Below are 19370 nucleotides of genomic sequence, written 5' to 3'. Positions count from 1 at the left end.
TCCCAACCAGACCAGACAAACCAAGCTTGGTGACCTCTTCGCAATCAGTCTTGCGCCGACCGCCCTCGGAACTCTTCTGTTACGCCGTGGCCGTAGTCGCATCCCGTTGCGAAGCCGCGCGACTCCTCAACTTCACGATCTTTTTCTTCCGACACCGATATGATAAGCCTCTTGCACCACACCAACATTGTAAAAGAATAATGCTGAACAGTCCCATGTTGTAGTCCAAAGTTGTAATACTCTAGTGGCCCGGAGTGGGATGGTTGGAACATGCTGTCTGGGCCAATCATTAGCGTCACTGGTTAGTAAAGCGCGATTGCTGCCTACTCCGTCTGACATGGTCGTCTTGCTGTAACTTCACGGTCACCACCCTCATTCAATACCTTCACGTATAATACCCTTGCCATTGACATGATCTATTGATCTCAGTGTCAAGATGCCCAAGTCTGCGAATACCGCAGACGAATACGATTTCGTTCATCATCAAGACACTGCGTTGAGCCCAGAGGCCGTTGCTGAGCTGAGAGAATGGCTCCAGCCGACCGACTATCTCGCCGAAAGCTCAGAGTATCGTCGCCATCTGCTATCCCAGGCTCCAGGGACTGGGCTTTGGATTTGCGAAACAGAAGAGTATCGCAAATGGCATGCTTCTCCCGATCATGGTAGTCTCTGGATCAAAGGTGTCCCTGGCGCCGGCAAGTCTGTAATGGCAGCAAGTCTGATTCAGCATCTGCGAACGACTGAGAATTGTCCCGTTCTATTTTTCTTTTTCCGAAACATCGTCGCTGCGAATTTCTCTCCACGTGCCCTGATCCAAGATTGGCTTGCTCAATTGCTACCCCATTCTCCCAAGTTGCAATTTGCTCTTCAATCGCGAGTTCAGGACAGGTTGGATGACACCTCGGACAATGAGCTCATTCAACTCTTTCTTGATGGTGCATCGTGTGTTCCCAAGCTGTACTGTGTAGGCGATGCGCTCGATGAGATGTCGACCGATAGCACGCCAATCTTGGAGAGGCTCAACGGTCTTGCTACTCATCGACCCAGAACTCTGAAGTTGCTCATGACCAGCAGACCGTCTCGGACCTTGCAGAGAACGCTACGGGATTCATCTATCGTTCACATCAGCCTGCAACAGCGCCTTGTGGATGCCGAAATTCATTCTTATCTCAATTATCGATTTGACAACGCCCCTACGGTGGAGCATCATCTTGATGCGAAAAAGGATCTCATCAACATGGTTGCCGAGAAATCGCAAGGCCTGTTCCTCTACGCCAAGCTGGCCATGGATCAAGTTGAAGATTTCCTGCAATCCGATGTAGCTCTCAACATTGAAGATCTCGAGGCATCGCTTCCGGTAGGTCTAGAGCAGACGTACACGAACATGCTGGAAAAGCAACGGGGAGAGCCTGGAGTCACTATAGATGTTCAAGTCTTGATCCTTGAGGCAGTCATTCATGCATCGCGTCCCCTCCGATTGAATGAATTGGCAAGCCTCTTGAAGTGCGTTCATCCTGACATCATCCAACCCAGCGCCTTCAAAAGTTTGATCGCAACTAGCTGTGGGCCACTGATCGAGATCCTTGAAGACGAGACATTGCAGGTAATCCATCACTCTTTCACGGAGTTCCTACGTGGAGATACTCGCAGCGCCTCCACTGTTGGCCCATCTGACTTCCCAATCATCGACCCTCTTCAGGCACACAAGCGTATGGCCATGAACTGCCTTTTTTATCTCCAGTCCGGAGCACTTCTAATGGAGAGCGAGCAATCCAGAAACAACTCAGTCGTCGATCCATCGGTGACATTCGAAACACCCAGACACAAAGTCGATTATGACGCGTGGCATTACAGGCATGAACACCTTGGTCTTCGCGACGAACATGATGCTTTCGAGTACAGATCAGCTCGCCTACGACATCCATTCCTCAGCTATGCGGTTGAGAATTGGCCATACCATGCGTCGAACTACGACGTGGACGATAACGAATTCTTCGAGGCCATCATGGAATTTCTCAACTCAAAGAGCATTTCGTTTCTGCGATGGCTTGTACTGGAATGGGGATCAACGTCAAGCGACAAAGGCTCACTGAATGGGATACCTACGTGTCTTCACATTGCAGCCTTTGCAGGGTTAACTCAGTTCGCTTCTCAGCTCCTCAAGCAGGGCACGTCAGTTTCGGCAGTTGATGCTCAAGAGCGGGTTCCCTTACATTGGGCAGCGGCAAATGGCCACGATAAAGTCGCCGCGCTCCTCATTCAATACGGGGCCAATCCTGATGCCGAAGACGGAAGGGGGTTGAAACCCATCCATCTTGCAACCTTGAAGAATTACGCCAAGGTTGTGGCCATCTTACTTAAAGGAGGCGTCAAACCAAACACGATAAAAACAAGGGAAAATCGAACAGGGCGTCTCCTAGGTGGCGAAAGAAGCACAAAAGGTGAATGCTCTATATACTATGCCAGTCGAGGAGGACACACAGAGGTTATTACTGTCATGATACCCTTCTGCGAGCCACAGATGCTAGAACAACTTCTGTGCCAATGCTGTCAGTTCGGTCGAGCAGATGCAGTTCAAGCAATCTTGAACAACTCGGCTGTCTCGCCTGATGCAACCTACGAAGGGGCGACAGCGTTGTATTTTGCTTGTGCTATGCCCGATGTCAAGAGTGTCGAAGGACTCATTCGTGCAGGTGCAGATGTGAATAAGGTATCCCAATGGCAACCGAGACGACGGATGAATGGCCCACATCCTCAGAAGCGGCAAGATGCAACACCGATACATCGCCTCGTAGAGGGCTGGGAAGATAATAACGATTCCGATTGCCAAGAGGTCCTCAGAATGTTGCTGAAAGCTGGGGCTGACCTTGAGCGGTTTGATGGCCGTGGAAAAACCCCCTTGATCATTTCAGCACAAGATCCACGGTATTCCGACGAAAGACGAAATCATCTACCGGCTCTGAAGGCCTTGGTAAGAGCTGGCGCCAATTTCAAGGTTCTTGGCCAGCCCCCAAATACGGATACAATACTGCACAAAGTCCTTGAAAACAGCAGGGACTTGGAGGCTATCAAGCTTTTGGTGGAACATGGGTGTGACCCGCTACAGAAAAGCGAGGATGGAGACACAGCTTTGCACAGAGCTGTATCTGAGACGGGTTCTGACGAGCCAGATACTGACTCCAGAAGGATGGATATTGTGAAATATCTCCTCAACCAAGGTGCTGATCCTTGTGGCAAGGATAAGTATGGAAGAACACCAGTCGGCATTGCGATGTCCAGAGGGCCGGACATGTTCGAAGCTTTGTTCGAGAGGGCAACCGACATGTCTGTGAGGAAAGATTGCTGGTTCAACCTTTCAGGTATACACGACACAGACAGGTTCACTCACTATCTTGAACTTCTACTTGCCGAAGGGATCGATACGGAGATGGTTGATTCAAATGGTAACACTCTCTATTTGAATTGTGTACGAGGAGGCAAGGAACGATTGCGCATCCTGAAAAATCATGGTGCACAGACAAATGTCACAGACTCCAACGGGAACAACGCACTACATCGTCTTTGCCTCTATGAAACGAGGCGTACAGAGAAAATGGAAATGCTCGTAAACGAAGGCATTGACCCTCTTGCCACCAATGACAACGGAGACACGGTTTTACATATTGTCGCAAAAGGGTATGACGGTACAAGAGAATCTGCCAATCTTCTTGGTTGGCTACTCAGTCTTAGGATTCCAGTCAACGCTGTCAACAATCAGGGTGCCACGCCTTTACACGTCTTCCAAACCCGCAGACGTACTGGGAGTACCTTGCGTGATAACAAACGCATTCACTTCTTGGATGTCTTGAACCGGAACGGTGAGGTCGACCTACAGATCCGTGATAAGGATGGGCTGTCACCGCTTCATTTGGCAGTCATGACATCGGAAGTTGAAGTGGCCGAGCTCAAGAAACTCGGGCTTGATTTCAACTATTTGACTTCTGACTCACAAAACATCCTTCATCTGGCATGCCGAGCTCGCAAAACCAGCATTATTGCCCAGATTCTGGCAACTGTTTCCAATATAAATGTGAACCAGGAAGACCAATTTGGCAGAACACCACTTCATTATGCCTGTAGTTCTGGCGATCCAGAGATTGTTGCCTGGCTTTTACGCTACGGGGCTTCGACCTACATCAAAGCAAACGATGGCTCTTCTGTCTTGCATGCTTGTGCGGACATCAGAATTGAGCAGAGCATATGGAACCTTCAAGCACGCGAGTCCCCATGGCTTCGAAGGCCATGCGTTGACCCGCTTCGGCCTCGTGCTGATAACAATCATTCAAGAGAGTCTTGGTATCAGGCCAGATACTCTACCCCCAAGGTTGATATTCAGAGACAGTCGTCGCCAGGAGTTGCCACCATCATTAAAATGCTAGTTGAGCATAGTGTTGACCTTGGTTGGCTAGATGATCGCAAACGAACCGCCCTGGATTTGGCTCTCTTTGCAGGCTGCCCTGACTTTGCGGAAGTTTTTTCAGAGGACGAAGAACTGTTCAAAATGGCTACAGTCCAATTGGAGAAGGAGAACGATAGTGCAAAGGTGGAAGAAATGCGGAGAGGCATCAAATTACAAATGCTTCTCATGTGTCCGAAATCTTGCTGGGAGGCCTTACGTCAAGATGAAGATGGGTTCAAGAGTCTGATGGAAAATCCTCCCACCTTCCTCAGCCTTCTTTCCGCCCGTGATGCTGCAAAACTAATGGATCGATGCATCGAAACTGCACCATTGGCAACGGGAACCTACGAGTTACTCGAGCAAATTATGAGGCCGAGCAGCTGCCAGACAATCAATCACCTTTCTGCTATCGGGCAGGCACCTGGACTCATCCAGTACTACAGCAATTACGAGAATGCAAAAGCAAGGCTTGAGAAAGAGATCCTTGAGGAAAGGTGGAACCCGGAATCTCTTATGACTGCGCTATGCCTGGCTTGTTCGCAAGAAGAGTCAAACATGCTCACATTGAGATTACTCGTTGAGAAATTGGAGGTTGATGTCAACGCCAATTTTGCGGTGCGTATCGGGAACAGATACGACAAACGCAGTGGCGTAACCTCAGGCGGAACGGCACTGCATGTCCTTGCCGAGGCGAATCAATACTGGCAGACAGAAGGCCTGAGGTATCTGATTCAAAATGGAGCCGAAGTCAATGCCTTGAATAAAGATGGACAGACACCACTTCATATCGCAGCTGGGGGGTTGGTCCATGAGAACCGCGATGTGAAAGGTCTAGCAAGGCTAGAAGCTGTTAAGATACTCCTTGACCATGGAGCTGACATCAACGCACTCGACAACGCCAAATTGACGCCGCTCCATAAGGCATCCAATGCACCAGATGTCACAAAGGAACTGCTCAGTCGAGGTGCAGACGCAACCATAGGAAAGGAAAGCCCTTTGTTCGGAGCAATTTTCGACCAGAACCAGGAAGTATTGGAAGCACTCCTTGACCATGGGTCGAGTCCCGACACACTGAGCGAAGCGAAGCACAGTCGGAATGTGCATTACAACCTGACCAAGTCACGCCGCGTTTGTCCCATGCTTTGCGCTGCCTTTGCTGAAAAGCTCAATGCACAACTTACCAACACAATACCTTTGCTACGAACTCTCATTGGGCATGGGGCAAATCTTTATCTACCCCTGAACGATGATGAGACGCTAATTCATCTCCTCTTTGTACACCCAAACTATGAAGTTCTTGATGAGCTTCTGAAGCCGCCATGCAGGCCACATATTGACTTCGATCATCGCGACCAACAGGGCCAGACTGTCCTTATGGCTGCTTGTAACTGGCGGGAAACCTTACCTGGGTTCTCTCATAGACACTGGGAAAAGCTCCCGACAGGACCTCCTGTGCGGATGCTGGATCTCGGAGCCGATGCGACTCTCGTTGACAACCTTGGCAGGACAGCTCTCCACCATCTGCTGAGTAACCCTGGTTTGCCGGACGATACACTCATTGAGTTCATTAATCGAACAGAGGTCGCCCCAACCCTCTTTCAGGCAGATCAGGAAGGGTACTCACCACTCCACTATGCTCTTCGACTATTGCGCCCTAGAGTTTGTGAAGCACTCCTTGTGAAAGGAGCCGACCTGCTTCAACCTGATCCACAGGGCCGCACTGCTCTCCACTACATAGCCTCGCAATGCCTTCTCAACACCCGAGAACCTGGATCCCCAGGTCGACTGACGATCGAGCTTGGTGACGATTACTTCAATCAGTGTCATGCTCTATGGGGAAAATTCGTCGTCCAAGGAGGTTCCATCAACGTTCCCGACAAAGCTGGAAACACGCCTCTGCACACATATCTTTCTTCACCAACAAATAACGGGTATAACTCTCACCCAGAATCATGCCATACTGACCACTACGCGATCCTGTTCCCAGAAGATAGCGGTGTTGACATTCTTGCGCTGAACAAATCGGGAGAGGGAGCGCTACACATGATTGCAGGGAGGGCAAATACCTATAGCACGGATGAGGGACATGACAAGAAATTGTTTGTTTTGATGATGGACAAAGGTTTAGATCCCCTGAAGGAGGATGAGAAGGGAAGAAGCGCATTGGATATCGCAAGTGCTTGTGAGAAAGATGATATTGTTGGCTTGCTTGGGAGGAAGTGAGGGAAGTCATGAGAACACTAGGTATAAGCCCGAAGGTCCATATCGGCTGCTCTCTAATTTATTCCGCATACGGCAAAAAGTCCGTCTAGCTTGCGACTTGTGTAGATTCTTAGACATATACGCGACAATCACTTCCGAACAGGGCTAGTCCACAGAGAGTTATCGTACCTCCCCCTCTTTCGGCGAACATCACTCCTACTGGATATATACGCGATCGCTTCGGAGGCAAATCATCTTGCTGTCTATCATGAACTTTGTTATCTCACACGGGATTAGTAGCCGTGCCCCTCGGTCCGAGGGCCTGGCTTCGCCCAGGCTATAATCGCACAATTGGTACAGTTGGCACTGATAATCATGGGGTGGGGGGGGGGGAGGCCTTCGGGATCTAAGTATCCGGTCCATGTCTCGTCTTGTACGACAGACCGATATTTCATGTGCAACATGATTCGTCTGGCGTTTTCATTGACGTTGACCAAAGTGCGGGGGTTATCGAGCTGAAAGCAGAGTAACAATTATAAAAAGGTTAAAACAAACCCTATTCTCACTGCTTCTTCTGCCAAGTCTCGTATTGCTCTTCATTATCCACCATGGCTACCAACGGAACAAAGTCTCACCCTATCAACCTCAAGGACAACTATGTCCAGATCATCAACGGCGAGAGCGCGCCAACTCAAAAGTCCCACCAGGGTATCAACCCAGCGACTCTTGAGAAGAAGCCCCCAGTCCCTGTCGCCACCCAGGATGATCTGAACCGAGCTGTTGACGCTGCCAGAAAGGCTTACAAGTCTTGGTCAAAGGTTCCCTGGGAGGAACGAAAGCAAAAACTGTTTGCTTGGGCCGATGCCATTGAAGCTCAAAAGAAGGAATTCGCCGATCTTCTTGTTTCCGAGCAAGGCAAACCTGTAAGACTTTGGTACTGAATAAAGAACAAGGACATTACTAATGACTTAGATTGCTCAAGCTTCTGGTGAGGCTGAGGCTGCGATCGCCTGGGTCAGAGGTCAAGCTAGCATTGATCTTCCCGAAGAGGTTGTCGAGGACAGCGAGAGCCGCAAGATCATTACCAGATACACTCCTCTCGGCGTAGCCGCTGCTATCGTCCCATGGAACTTCCCCCTCATGCTTGCAGCTGCAAAGATTGCACCGGCTCTTGTTACAGGAAACGTGATCATAGTAAAGCCATCGCCTTTCACGCCCTACTGTGGCCTGAAGCTGGTTGAGCTGGCGCAGCAGTTCTTCCCTCCTGGTGTTGTTCAGTCACTCAGTGGTGATGATAGCCTTGGACCTTGGATCACGAGCCATGAGGGTATTGATAAGATCAGCTTTACGGGTTCGACTAATACTGGAAAGCTGGTTATGCAGAGTGCTGCCAAGACACTTAAGCGTGTTACTCTTGAGCTGTGAGGATAACTCTCTGGATGCGGTTATGGTGGCTAATATTTGACAGGGGTGGCAATGATGCTGCTGTTGTGTTCCCTGATGTGGACATTGAGAGCGTGGCTGAAAAGGTAAGCCTAATGAACGGTATGAAACAGTTGCGGCCTTTCTAACGACCGACAGGTTTCTACACTTGCATTCATGAACTCAGGCCAAATCTGCCTGAACGTCAAGCGAATCTATGTCCACGAATCTATTTACGAGAAATTCCGCGACGTCGTAGTCAAGCACGTCAAGAACTACAAGCTCGGTGACGGTTCGTCTGAAGGAACTAGCCACGGTCCTGTTCAGAACGAAATGCAGTACAACAGAGTCAAGACATTCTTCGACGACATCGAGAAGCAAGGCTGGAAGGTCGCTACGGGTGGCAAGTTTGATCCTGCGCCCAAGGATGGTTATTATATCCAGCCTACGGTCATTGATAACCCCCCCGAGAACTCAAGAATTGTGGTTGAGGAGCCTTTTGGTAAGTTCCCGGCGACACATAGTCTTGGAATAGCCACTGACAAAAATAGGCCCTATCCTCCCTATCCTTTCATGGAAGGATGAAAATGAAGTCATTGAGCGTGCCAACGATACCAAGCTTGGTCTTGGAGCCTCCGTCTGGTCTGCAAACATTGAAACAGCTGAGCGGGTGGCTAAGCAACTCGAGGCGGGAACTGTCTGGGTCAACAACCATTTTGATATCACTCCCATGGCCCCCTTCGGTGGTCACAAGCAGTCAGGAATCGGTGCTGAGTGGGGCATCAACGGACTCAAGGGTTTCTGTAATGTGCAGAGTCTCTTCGTGAGCAAGCTTTAGACAGAAGGTATCATAATCCACTTTAATAAAGACCTAGAATATCTCGACGGATTTCATCGTTTGGTTTTGTTATTTGTTGATGAGACTTTTGGCTGAGGGCTTAATCAGCAGTGAGAACTGAGTTCGATTGTGCTAGCTGTCCCTCAGTTCCTTACAGCTTGACCTCCACTATTTGTCCACCAGAGACTGCCAGGTTGTTCTGTCCAGAAGTAACAACATACAAGGTGTTTCCGTCTTTGCTAAATACGGCACTACTAGGGCCGGCAAGAAGTCCCTCTACGAGAACAGTTTGTTTTCCTCCCTGAGTGATCTTTACAACCCTATCCTGCCAATAAACAACATGCGCGTTTCCATGTCGATCCATGGCAAAGTCATCTGGGGCATAAGGGGAACCCTTTTCAAGCTTGGAAAGAACCTCGAAATTACCGAGTTTGTTTCCCATCTCATCGATCTTGACCCGGTTAAAGGACTGATGAGCTGTGTTGGTGAAGTACAGGTAGCCGTCGAAAATCTTGACTCCGTTTACACCAACGGGGAAGGGTCCTCCAGGAATTGGAGCAAGTGCTTTGTCCTTGATAGCTACTCCGACATGTCCAGTAGTCGTATCAATTCTCAAAATCTCCCCCCTTTCGGCATCGGCAGCAAGAATGATGTGCTTATGCCGCGGAAGGGCCAAGATACCGTTAACTGGCCCGTACTTGGACTTCTGAAAGACAGTGGAGATGGAGACATTGTGGCCATCAAATTTGAGAAGCGAAAGGCTCATGGTGTTGTTCTGATACATCCCTTCAAAGACGCCTCCGGTAACAGCAAAGACATCTTGGCCAACTTCGGCGATACCTGATAGTGCGTTCACTCCCTCAATCTTGAAAATGGGGTTGAATGCAGCAGGTGTAGCGTTCGGAGAAAAAGAATATACCTTTCCTTCGCCGATTGTTGTTATGAGAAGATCCCCGTTGGAACGAATGGCGACGTTTTCGATCCAAGTGTTTGAAATTTGGCCGAGTTCAAGGGCCTTCGGTTGGGGTGAAGAGTAGTAAGAGGCTCCGGCACCGATGAAAGCTGCGAGGCTTGCTGTGGGCGCATAGTGCATGGTGGACTCGATGTTGTACTAAATATGATGACTTGCATGTAAAGTGAGCTTGATGTTCTTAGACCCGAATTATGAGGTTACGAGAAGCCACCGACAAGAGAATGTGAGTATTTAAGTGACCTATGGATATCCTGACCAGCATCTGTTTGTCACTTTCGGATTTAAGCTTCTTAATTACGCGATCGTATACCAAGTTTTATGAGGGTGAAGGCAGCTATGGGAGTGATACATACATGGTCTCAGAGTCACGGCTAGTGGTGATTGGTCAGACTCGTCAACTCCATTGCCTAATTTCGTATTCACGGCTTCCTGATTGGCCAACCACATTCCCCGAAAGGAGAGCTGTTCCTTTGGTGGTCTGCCAAGAATAACAAGGTGGACATAGCTATTCCTTGATCATTAGACGATAGGAAGGGGAAGAAATCAAGCCCTTGAACTTATGCCTAAGTGATGAAGAGATTTAGGTAACTTCTCATAAATTTAGGATAAGTTTAGTCTACCTTTTGCGGAATCAATTTTACTACTTTAAACTTGGTTCTCATGTTTTCTTGTTCTTCAGGAATACATTTCATGCTTGACCACCTCTTTAGGTTGGCCACTGTTACGTCTCAACGGAGTTGTTACTGCTGACATGAACCCTGGTTGTAAGATGTTTGGCATAACTCATTTCAGCCTAACAGGCAGCCGTTGCATCGCAGGTCGCAAGTACATTCAATACTATGCACAGTCGCTCAAAGAGTTATAGAAATAATCCAAGAATACTACCATGTTGAAAGAGAGACTTTCATGGTTCGGATAGACGACAAAAGATGATTCACCTCCTGTGTAAAAGTAACATGCCGCTCTCATTCACTGGAGCAGCCAGTCCAGAAACCTATAATTACCAGGAAAATTGGCATCTTATTCTTCCCATAGTCCCAAAACCCGTAACCAGACACTGACTCTCAAACGCATCTCACAGTCTCTTACAAGTCGATCCCTGTTGACAGGACTGAGCTGAAGGCCTAGAACTATCAAGATGCCGTGCGTCGTAGCCCTTCGGTTCCGAAAATACTCAGAGACAGAGTTAAATAGGCTTTAGTGATATAGATCAGAAAACTCGTCTCATTTCTCAACTGCAAAGCACTCTCAACAACCATCCCAGCGCAATGAGTCTCCTTCCACCCAATGATAGCATCGTATTAAGGATGCGTGAAATCAGCAACATGTTAGAGGAACGGATTACTTCCTTAGAAAACGAAGTAGAAGAAACTGAGTCCTCTGCATTAGCGGGTGAAGCGCTTACCGGATCTTCCCAAGCAGCCTTCCCTATTACAAGAAGAAGACCAGTTCCAGCCGCAAAGAATGGCGCGCTGGCTGAACCTCACAGTAGGAATCCTCGAAGTATGCACATCACCCCGGAAGAGATACAGAGATTTCGACAGCGGCGACCGCCTCTTCAAATCGTTACAGTTCAGGCACAGATTTACGCTTCTCATGCCAGGAGAAATAGAAGGAGCAGGAGAAATAGGCGGAGAGGGCGTTTCAGGAGCAACACATTGAACAAGATGGATCCCACGCTTGTCAACACACCGTTTTTGGGTAAAGCGATGAAATGATGGCCATGCAAGCATAAGGAGGCTTAGGCCATGTTGCTTTGATAGGAAGACAGTAATGGAAAACAAAAATGCGATAGTACTTTAGTGCATTTTTGGAAGTAGGTAAACAAATTTACTCCTTTTTCTTAACGAAAGCTGTGTTTCAGTCCGCGACCATAGCCAAGCTCTAAGAGAACGAGATAATCAGATCGGAGAGCTAAAGTCACAGAATCTAAAGGTTCGCTATTGTACATCGAAATTGCTCCATTCTTTTCATCACTTCGAAATCAAGCACTAGGCTTTTTTGCCCTCTCTTGCAGGTCGAGAGTAAACGTTCATTTGAATTTGTGAGGCGCATGTAGAGCCCTTGAAAGATTTCTCCATTACAATAAAGTGTGTTTCCCTGCAATGGCTCAATGGCCAGTGAAAGTCACAGCATGCTATATGTAACAATCAAGGTATTAGTTTGATTCGTTGATTCATTGTCTTGATTTCTCTTGTCGAGCTAAGGTTTGCCAACAAATCCAAATCTGTCGGCAGCTTCCCACCATTAGGACAGCCTGTTTTGACGACCACGTATACTTTGCTGATATGGGGTGCTTCGTAATCACCTATCAAGGAGGGAATCCTACTCGTCCTTAACCACGTACAGTCGTCTTTCGTAGTCAACCCGACTCTTGTTGGCATGCTTCTGGGATAGGATTCAGGGCTTTTTGTTCGATAGCAAGGCGAGGGAAGCACCTATAACCTTATAATCGACTTGTGATGGGCATGCGACTTTGTCATTGCCCCCAGAATTTTCCCGAGTTCCCCTCTTGCTCCTCTAGGTGAGATGCCATTTACTACCCCTGAACGTGTGCAAATCAGTCAAAATCTAGGCTCTTCTCTTTAACTCAAAAGAAGACACATGGCTTCGGAGAGTGTCTATAAATGAAGAGTAGCATGTCTGATTATTGGCCTCCATTTCCCTCATCAAACAACCCCCTCTTCTTCATGCAGATAAAGACACCAACATCCAAACACTGGATCGTCTTTCAACCCCTCCATCAAGTCCATCTCAACTATCTATCAAAAATTTTAGGCATTGAATTTCACTCATCACAATGTGTTGCGGAAGCAACAGGGATAAAAGGGATGCCAGGAAACTTGCGCGTATGTCGGCGAAGGCGTATCAGCAGCGGTCTGCTATGCGAAGTGGAAGCAGTTCCAGGAGCTCTGGTAGCTCGTCTCCTACATTCAAACCAACTAGCCCAGCGTCCCTCGAAAAGCTCAGACAGTCGGTGAAGGCTGGCTTGGCCGCGAATCCGGTCAAGGTGAACAGGCCCTCACGACCCGTGGTCCATGAGCCATATAAGAGGCCTGCTGAAACAAAGTAGGAGAAGTTCCTGAGTGCCCATGAAGCGGCTCACAGAAGATCGAAATCACGAAAAACGAAAATTTGATAGATCGGTGGAACTTTGCCAGAGCTAGCCTCATGTACCATATCCATACAAGGGCACCTTTTACACGAGGGCAGAGTCATAAAACCCTTTGCCGCTTCCGAAGGCAATCAATCTGGTCATCTAAGCGTCAGAGATCACAGAAATGACAGAAAGCTAGTCCTCGGTATAGCTTACAGTTATACGAGCAAAGGCACAAGATATTTCTTCTATTCAATAGAAAAACCCCAAATCACATACAAAAAGAAGGAAATAAGTCTTATATTTTAGCCTTTTAGGCTGATAGTGGTACTACTGTGACATCACTCTCTCCTGGCTTTGAGTATTTTCGTGTTCAAAACCTTCGTGACTTATTCAGTGAAGCTTTATTTCGACTCCAAAACTTAGTCTTGATTACGACTGAATCTCTAACAAACCTTCCGCACCTTTAGAGTCAGTCATCAGGACATCTAACTTTTTAGCCAAAAGCAAGATCTTAGGAGATAGTAAGGGTAATAAGTATTTCAACTGTATATGTCTATTGGTGTCCTTTACTTTGTGCCCGAGCGGTTGAAGCCTCCTTTAAAACCCCAACCTTACCGCAGAAATTAGTCCACAATTTTACACTTATCGTCAAGTTTCTATCTACAACGAGACCGATATATATCAACTCGCCGCCTTCGAATGCCTTAATTTCACAGGAACAAGTAAAGGGCTGACTCTATAGTGTGCTGCGAGTGGACATGTTAGATATAGAGAGACAAGGCGCCAAAGCGAGGACTGGCTTCATATGTGGCAAGGGACGTCTTTCCCAGGATGTCTCCGAGTTCTTTACAGCAAAGTGAGTAATTTGAGCGGATTCTGTCCACTATATGTTGCACCTTATTTACTACAATAAGCGCCACTTTCTTTACTCCCAATACATGTAAGTCTATCAATCGAGTTCTATACAAAAGCATATATCAACTTTTCAATGGAATCCTGGGTCAAACTACGTCTCATATAACCTCATTCCCACTTCGGCTGCTCTAATACACAGAATCATAATCGCTATACGCATCCCACTTCCTCTCAAGGTCTGGCGGCATCCCACAATACCCAACCGGCTGTTCAACTCCAGGGCCCGGTTCTTCAGGTCGATACATAATATCCTTCAATTTACCGGTGTCGCGCAGCAATAGGATCATTCTAAGGGTTTTAGGATCCTTGTTGTCGGGGTCCAAGAGATGGCTGATGTAGCAGCTGAGGGAGTATGTGATGCCTTCTCGGTCCGTATATAGATACCGCTCATTACGTCGCGCATCGTGGGCCACATCGAGGGCTTCCAGCATAGCTTGCAGAGCATCTGGCCCTTCATCTATGGCGAAGTGTAGTACTGTCTTTCTTCGATTGCGCCAAGACAGATCCGTCTTTCTGGCAAGCAGCTGCATCGTCTTTACCCTCCGCTTCTCAAAAGTACTCTCAGCGTTGGCGACCCTGCACCACGGCCGCGCCTCTGAGCGACAAGCTACCACGAGGGGAATCATCATCCCAAAAGCCTCGTGCTCGAGATCTGCGCTGTACCATTGTAGCAGCCACCGGACGAATTCTGGCAGTGCAAGCAAAGCAGCTGTGTGTAGTGACCCATCGTTTGTATCTTTACCGCCACCTAGAGAAATGAAGGCTTTTAGGTTACCTAGGTAGAGAGCTGCTTCGCTTAAAACCAGGTCGCGGGTCATGGGTTTGGTGGGATCTGGTGCTTTAGGCTTCTGACTTAGGTAGGAGAATGAACGCCCCGGAATAACAGATATTCTTATGACTTTGCCATGTAATTTGAGGAGATATTCGAGAACTGGGTTGCGTTCGGGGTCGAGCATACAGGCGAAAGCTGCTGATACCTGGGAGCTGGGCGTCGAGTACAACAAATTCGCTTGTCCTCGTCAGCTATGGAATCGATCAAAGTTGCTCTAGTAGTGCTTACCATCATCTCCCTTGGCGACGAGAGCTAGTAGAGTTCTGTTTGATATCTTCAAGTCTGACATGAGCCCCCAAAGCAAAGGTGTGATCGGCTCGCGTTTCCACTGTTTGCATAAAGAAGCCGATTTCATCGTTCCCGCCGACATTCCGTAATGAAGAAGCCTCTCTACTAGAGTCCCTCCCTTAGGGAACTTGGCCATGGCCATGTACAGGAGATTCGAGTCTTTAAGATGAGCTTTGCGTAATTCGGACATGCAAGCCTTCAGCCACGTGACGACCTCTTTTTCCTTGGAGCAGTGCTCAATTAGAGCCAGAGTCACTGCATCAACATTCGCATATTGACACATGATTCTGAGAGCGGCGTCATTTCCCGCTTTGCAGGCTAGCACAAAACACTTGGCGCCGTCTGCACTTGGGATAGCTCCTCGTTCAAGGAGTAGTCTCATGGTACCTATGTCCGAAGCATTCTGCAATGTGTCGATGAGAGCTAGTGTGAGTTTATCCTCGGTGATTTTGTGTTTGAGAAGAGTAGTATATACCCTGAATCTGAACGCTGGCTTCATTGTCGTCGAGGTTCGTACCAGGTCGAACGCTGCAGCAGCGGTATTATCGTCCTTGATAGATTGAATGAGTAGCTCGGCAAGCTCTGCCGATTTGAGATTGAAAGCCATTTTTAGAGGACGGAATTCCTTCAACTTCACATCAGCACCATGCCTGAGTAACAGCTTTACCAGTCCCACGTCAGGTGTCCCTTCGTTAAGGGATAAGATGAGCGCTGCCGAGGCAGCAGTAATTGAAACTTTTCCGGTGTCTAGAAGGGCTTCGTAAATCCAGCGACGCCTTTCTACCATCATGGCGGACGACATTGCTTGAGTAAAGCACTCATTTATAGCATTAGTGGGCTTCACTTCGCGAATTAGAAGTGTGAATAACTCTTTACTACTTGAGATGAGAGTAGCTTTGAGGTGAGCCGCCGTGACTTCTACGCCTCGTTTCATGAGCATCAGTGGAACAAGCGTGGAGTCTCCATACTGCTCTACCATCGCATGCAGTAGGCTGGAAGTTTCAGCCTTCGTGAGCCCTGGCTTGGCATCTAGTAGTAGCCCTAGGACTGCTTCTTTCTGACCATCATTGAGCTTGGGCGATCTGAATGCCGCAATGCAAGCCGTGGTGATAGAGTCCCCGCTTGGATGAAGCGAAAGCAGCATCTCTAAAATAGTCGTGGACCTTGAAGAAATCGCAGCAGCAATACCGAGAGATTTGGTGCCGACCAGTGGCTTGTGAGCAAGAAGGATTTTGAAACCCCTGTCATCTCCTGACTTCGACAAAGCCTCTAGTGTTTCGTCGTATAGCTCTTCAGACTGACCAATTTCCGCGTTGCCGGCCTTATCGAGTAGAAGTCTCATCATATCAAGCCTCGTTTCTCGAATCTTAGTCTTCTTCGTAGCTGCGAAACCAGTCTTGAGGGAATTGGTAGATGTATTGACGGAGAGCAAAGTCTTCAACAGCGGGAGGTCGCTCTTCTCCACGGCAAACCGTATGATCACGCCTTTCTGAAGGTTTACATCAAGGCCATGCTTCACGAGACATGGAATAATAGCCGCCATGTTTGGATGACCCTCCAATAAGTTTGGCACCTCTGTCAAGTCTATTCTTGATCCATTCGATGCTACTGACTGCAGCATTAGCTCCAATGCCTGTGTGTTGGCAATACTCGCCTCGAGTAGCGACGGGAGAAGTCGCTTGGCGACAACTTCCTTTACTGGGCAGGCTTTGCAAAGAACCTCGAACCTAGCGTAATCGTTTAATGCAGCTGCGTAAGCATTGCCGTGGTTATAGTTCGCATCTGCACCATGCTTGAGCAATAAACGAATAATATCCAATGCGCGAGGACTCTTGGACTCAGCAGCTACCAGAAGCGTCTTGTCAAGTCCCACTCCCTTCACGCCATTCTTGAGAAGGAACTGGATGATATCGTGGGTAAGATTCCCACCGTCTTCTGCGATGCGCGAAAAGCTTTTCAGGAGGGCTTCTGACAGGGACGCTGGGTGAGGATAGAATTTCCAGAGAAGCTCTATTACTGCGAGAGATGCTTTGTGAATGGCAAGGTGAATTACATTCAACCTGCCGCCCTTCCCATGCAGAGGTAGCTGATATTGGAGTAAAATCTTGATGAGCCTCATATCAGGGTCTGGATATTGAATGATGAGACACAGTTGTTCATATAGAGCTTCTTTCCGTATGCCTTTATCAGCAAGCATTTTGACAGTCGTGCGCCGAATTGACGGATCTGCAATCTTCATTGCGTCTGATAGTGCAGGAGAAAGTTCCTCATCACTGATATCTCCTTGTAGTAGAATCCCCAGCATCTCAACATCGGCAGAGCTGAGTACCATTTGGATGGACTTGTACGTGGTGGTTGCACCCATTCTCTGGAATGCCTCAACAGTGCGATGATGCCTTTTGGAAATCGCTTCGATGAACTTATCATCCAATGGCTGTCCTCGAAAGTGCAGGTCGTTTGAAGCCAACATACCCAGAAAACGAAGCATATCGTCCTCTGGAGTGTCGAACCGGACAAGTGACAGCAGATTTGGAACGTCGTCTCTTCCTCTCATCGCGGCAAGCATTATTCCGAGAATGGAAAAGTCCATCATAGACACAGCCTCTTCGATAGATGGACGTACTCCGGCTTTGACCAGAAGGTGAATCATAGGGGTCCTTTTGGCCATGACGCTGTACGACATCTCTTGCCGAAGAGCCGGCACATCTCTCACAAGATTTGTTTCATCGAGAAGGCAGTAGAGCTTATATCTTGTCTCGTATTCGGGGTTTGCCGAGATGCGCTCGCATGCCTGTACAGCAAGATTCTCATGCTCGACCCCGTTTCCGGTTGTGCTTAGGAAAGATGCGACACTGAATTTCTGGACAGAAAACATGGGAGGCATCATGCATGTTCGAGTAGTCAGGTAGGAAAGAAGAACGGCGGCGGCAGCAACATTGTTCGCATCGATGGCTCTGAGGAGATACTCCCCAGTTGCAATATCTGGCCGATGATGGACGCATTGAAGCAGGGTGCCTGCTTTGCATACACCACGTGGAGCTCCTTCAATATTTGCTTGAAGGGAGTATTGCCAGTCCTCAACATTCATGCCCTTTGGAGCCGAAAGCAAAAGCTTTACAATGTCGACGTCGTCCTTGGCCACAAATGGTCGCACATAATCTTTGCAGATAGGCAAGATGCACGCGCCGAAGCTCAGAAGAAGCTTCATTGAGGGGATGCTGCGCCTGGCGAGCGCAATTACAAAGGCTTGATTCAACAGATTGGGCCCTGCGTTATACTGGCACATTAGATGGATATACGGTATGTTTTCCTGGCCCGTGACGGTACTCAACCAATTAGACAATCCATTATTCGAAGACGTTGAACGCCGAAAAATGCTGGATTGCCTCTTCTGGAGCTTGCTGTCTTTGAAGTGCTCCCACAGCTCATCCAGCGAGTCAATGTGTACAGAAGCAAGCACTGCGTGCGCTACTTGCACATCGGGCAACGGAGCCATACAAAGAAGCTCATTGAGAACCTTTCCAACCTCGTGTTTTGTAAAAGTCCATTTTTCTTCATCCAGCTTCAAGCTTCTTCGGCTCGGTACGCGCAAGAGATGTCTCTTCTGTTGGTCTGGTGGACGGTAGCCTGCATCGCTTGTTCGCGCTCTCACCAGCAATGCGCGTGCAGCACTACGATGTTCAACGGTTGTTGAGGCTTCATAGTCAATCGGAGAAGGGGTTTTGAGCGTCTCGATCGAGGAGGGAACGGAGAGGCCGGCGTAGCGAGAGAGGATATCGAGATTGGGAGACAAGGTTGAGCCGACAGCGAGGCTTGAGAGAAACCCATTTTGGCTATCCATCCTCCAGCTGTTACATATCTATTAACAAAGGATCTATGAATAGACGACTTTTTGGTAGTCTAGACACGCACAGAAACGAAGGTCATCTCGAAACTGAGAAGAAAATGATTGAGAAGCAAAATTACAATGAGCCCGGCCGCCAAAGCCGAAACCGAGTCTGCCTTCGAGTCTCACTCCAGGGTCCGAATCTTTCAGCTTGCGAAACGAGCCAATGGCTCTGAAAACAAGGCGCCAGGTGCTGCAAAAATAGGCATCGTGCAAATGGCGAACCCCTCTTCAGCCGCACGCAAAAAGCCCGTCTGATTTTCAACTTAGCCGCTGGGCTTTGCAGCCACCAGGTGATAATCCGCCTTAGCTGCAGAAATATGTAGGCTACGTGTCAGTCAGTCACAGAGCGTTGGTGAAATAAGGCTCTCGCGGGCGATTGTCTTTTCTTTGCAGCTGTTCATACAAACCTTACCCTCTAGAGATTGATTCAACCACGAAATACTCGAATACATTCACCAAATTCTTCCGATTCC

General features: G+C 48.3%; 6 protein-coding genes across 6 annotated transcripts; 4 read left to right on the top strand and 2 right to left on the bottom strand.

The window, feature by feature from the left end:
* The first annotated feature begins 292 nt into the window (after positions 1–292).
* Positions 293–6949, top strand: FVEG_07247 (hypothetical protein). Its single transcript, XM_018895841.1, has one exon. It carries the CDS (start codon positions 437–439, stop codon positions 6659–6661), a length of 6225 nt encoding a protein of 2074 aa, XP_018753177.1. The 5' UTR covers positions 293–436; the 3' UTR covers positions 6662–6949.
* Positions 6950–7248: 299 nt separating this feature from the next.
* FVEG_07248 (aldehyde dehydrogenase (NAD+)) lies at positions 7249–8900 on the top strand (the record flags this gene model as incomplete). Its single annotated transcript, XM_018895842.1, has 5 exons — positions 7249–7563; positions 7613–8061; positions 8109–8169; positions 8222–8564; positions 8614–8900. The coding sequence occupies 5 exons, from the start codon at positions 7249–7251 to the stop codon at positions 8898–8900; spliced, it is 1455 nt and encodes a 484-aa protein (XP_018753178.1).
* Positions 8901–9051: 151 nt separating this feature from the next.
* Positions 9052–9993, bottom strand: FVEG_07249 (hypothetical protein; the record flags this gene model as incomplete). The annotated part of the gene is made up of 1 exon (XM_018895843.1): positions 9052–9993. The coding sequence occupies one exon, from the start codon at positions 9991–9993 to the stop codon at positions 9052–9054; it is 942 nt and encodes a 313-aa protein (XP_018753179.1).
* Positions 9994–11011: 1018 nt separating this feature from the next.
* On the top strand, positions 11012–11535 carry FVEG_07250 (hypothetical protein; the record flags this gene model as incomplete). Its single annotated transcript, XM_018895844.1, has 3 exons — positions 11012–11016; positions 11138–11171; positions 11263–11535. 3 exons carry the CDS (start codon positions 11012–11014, stop codon positions 11533–11535), a joined length of 312 nt encoding a protein of 103 aa, XP_018753180.1.
* Positions 11536–12673: 1138 nt separating this feature from the next.
* On the top strand, positions 12674–12946 carry FVEG_16048 (hypothetical protein; the record flags this gene model as incomplete). Its single annotated transcript, XM_018905285.1, has 1 exon — positions 12674–12946. One exon carries the CDS (start codon positions 12674–12676, stop codon positions 12944–12946), a length of 273 nt encoding a protein of 90 aa, XP_018753181.1.
* Positions 12947–14016: 1070 nt separating this feature from the next.
* FVEG_07251 (hypothetical protein) lies at positions 14017–18849 on the bottom strand (the record flags this gene model as incomplete). Its single annotated transcript, XM_018895845.1, has 2 exons — positions 14017–14897; positions 14949–18849. 2 exons carry the CDS (start codon positions 18847–18849, stop codon positions 14017–14019), a joined length of 4782 nt encoding a protein of 1593 aa, XP_018753182.1.
* Between the last annotated feature and the right edge of the window lie 521 nt (positions 18850–19370).

The sequence above is a fragment of the Fusarium verticillioides genome, chromosome 8 (assembly GCF_000149555.1).
Source record: "Fusarium verticillioides 7600 chromosome 8, whole genome shotgun sequence".
In the NCBI taxonomy this organism is placed as follows: domain Eukaryota; kingdom Fungi; phylum Ascomycota; class Sordariomycetes; order Hypocreales; family Nectriaceae; genus Fusarium; species Fusarium verticillioides.
Note: the sequence above shows the minus strand (reverse complement) of the source record. Positions and strands in the feature narration are given on the sequence as shown.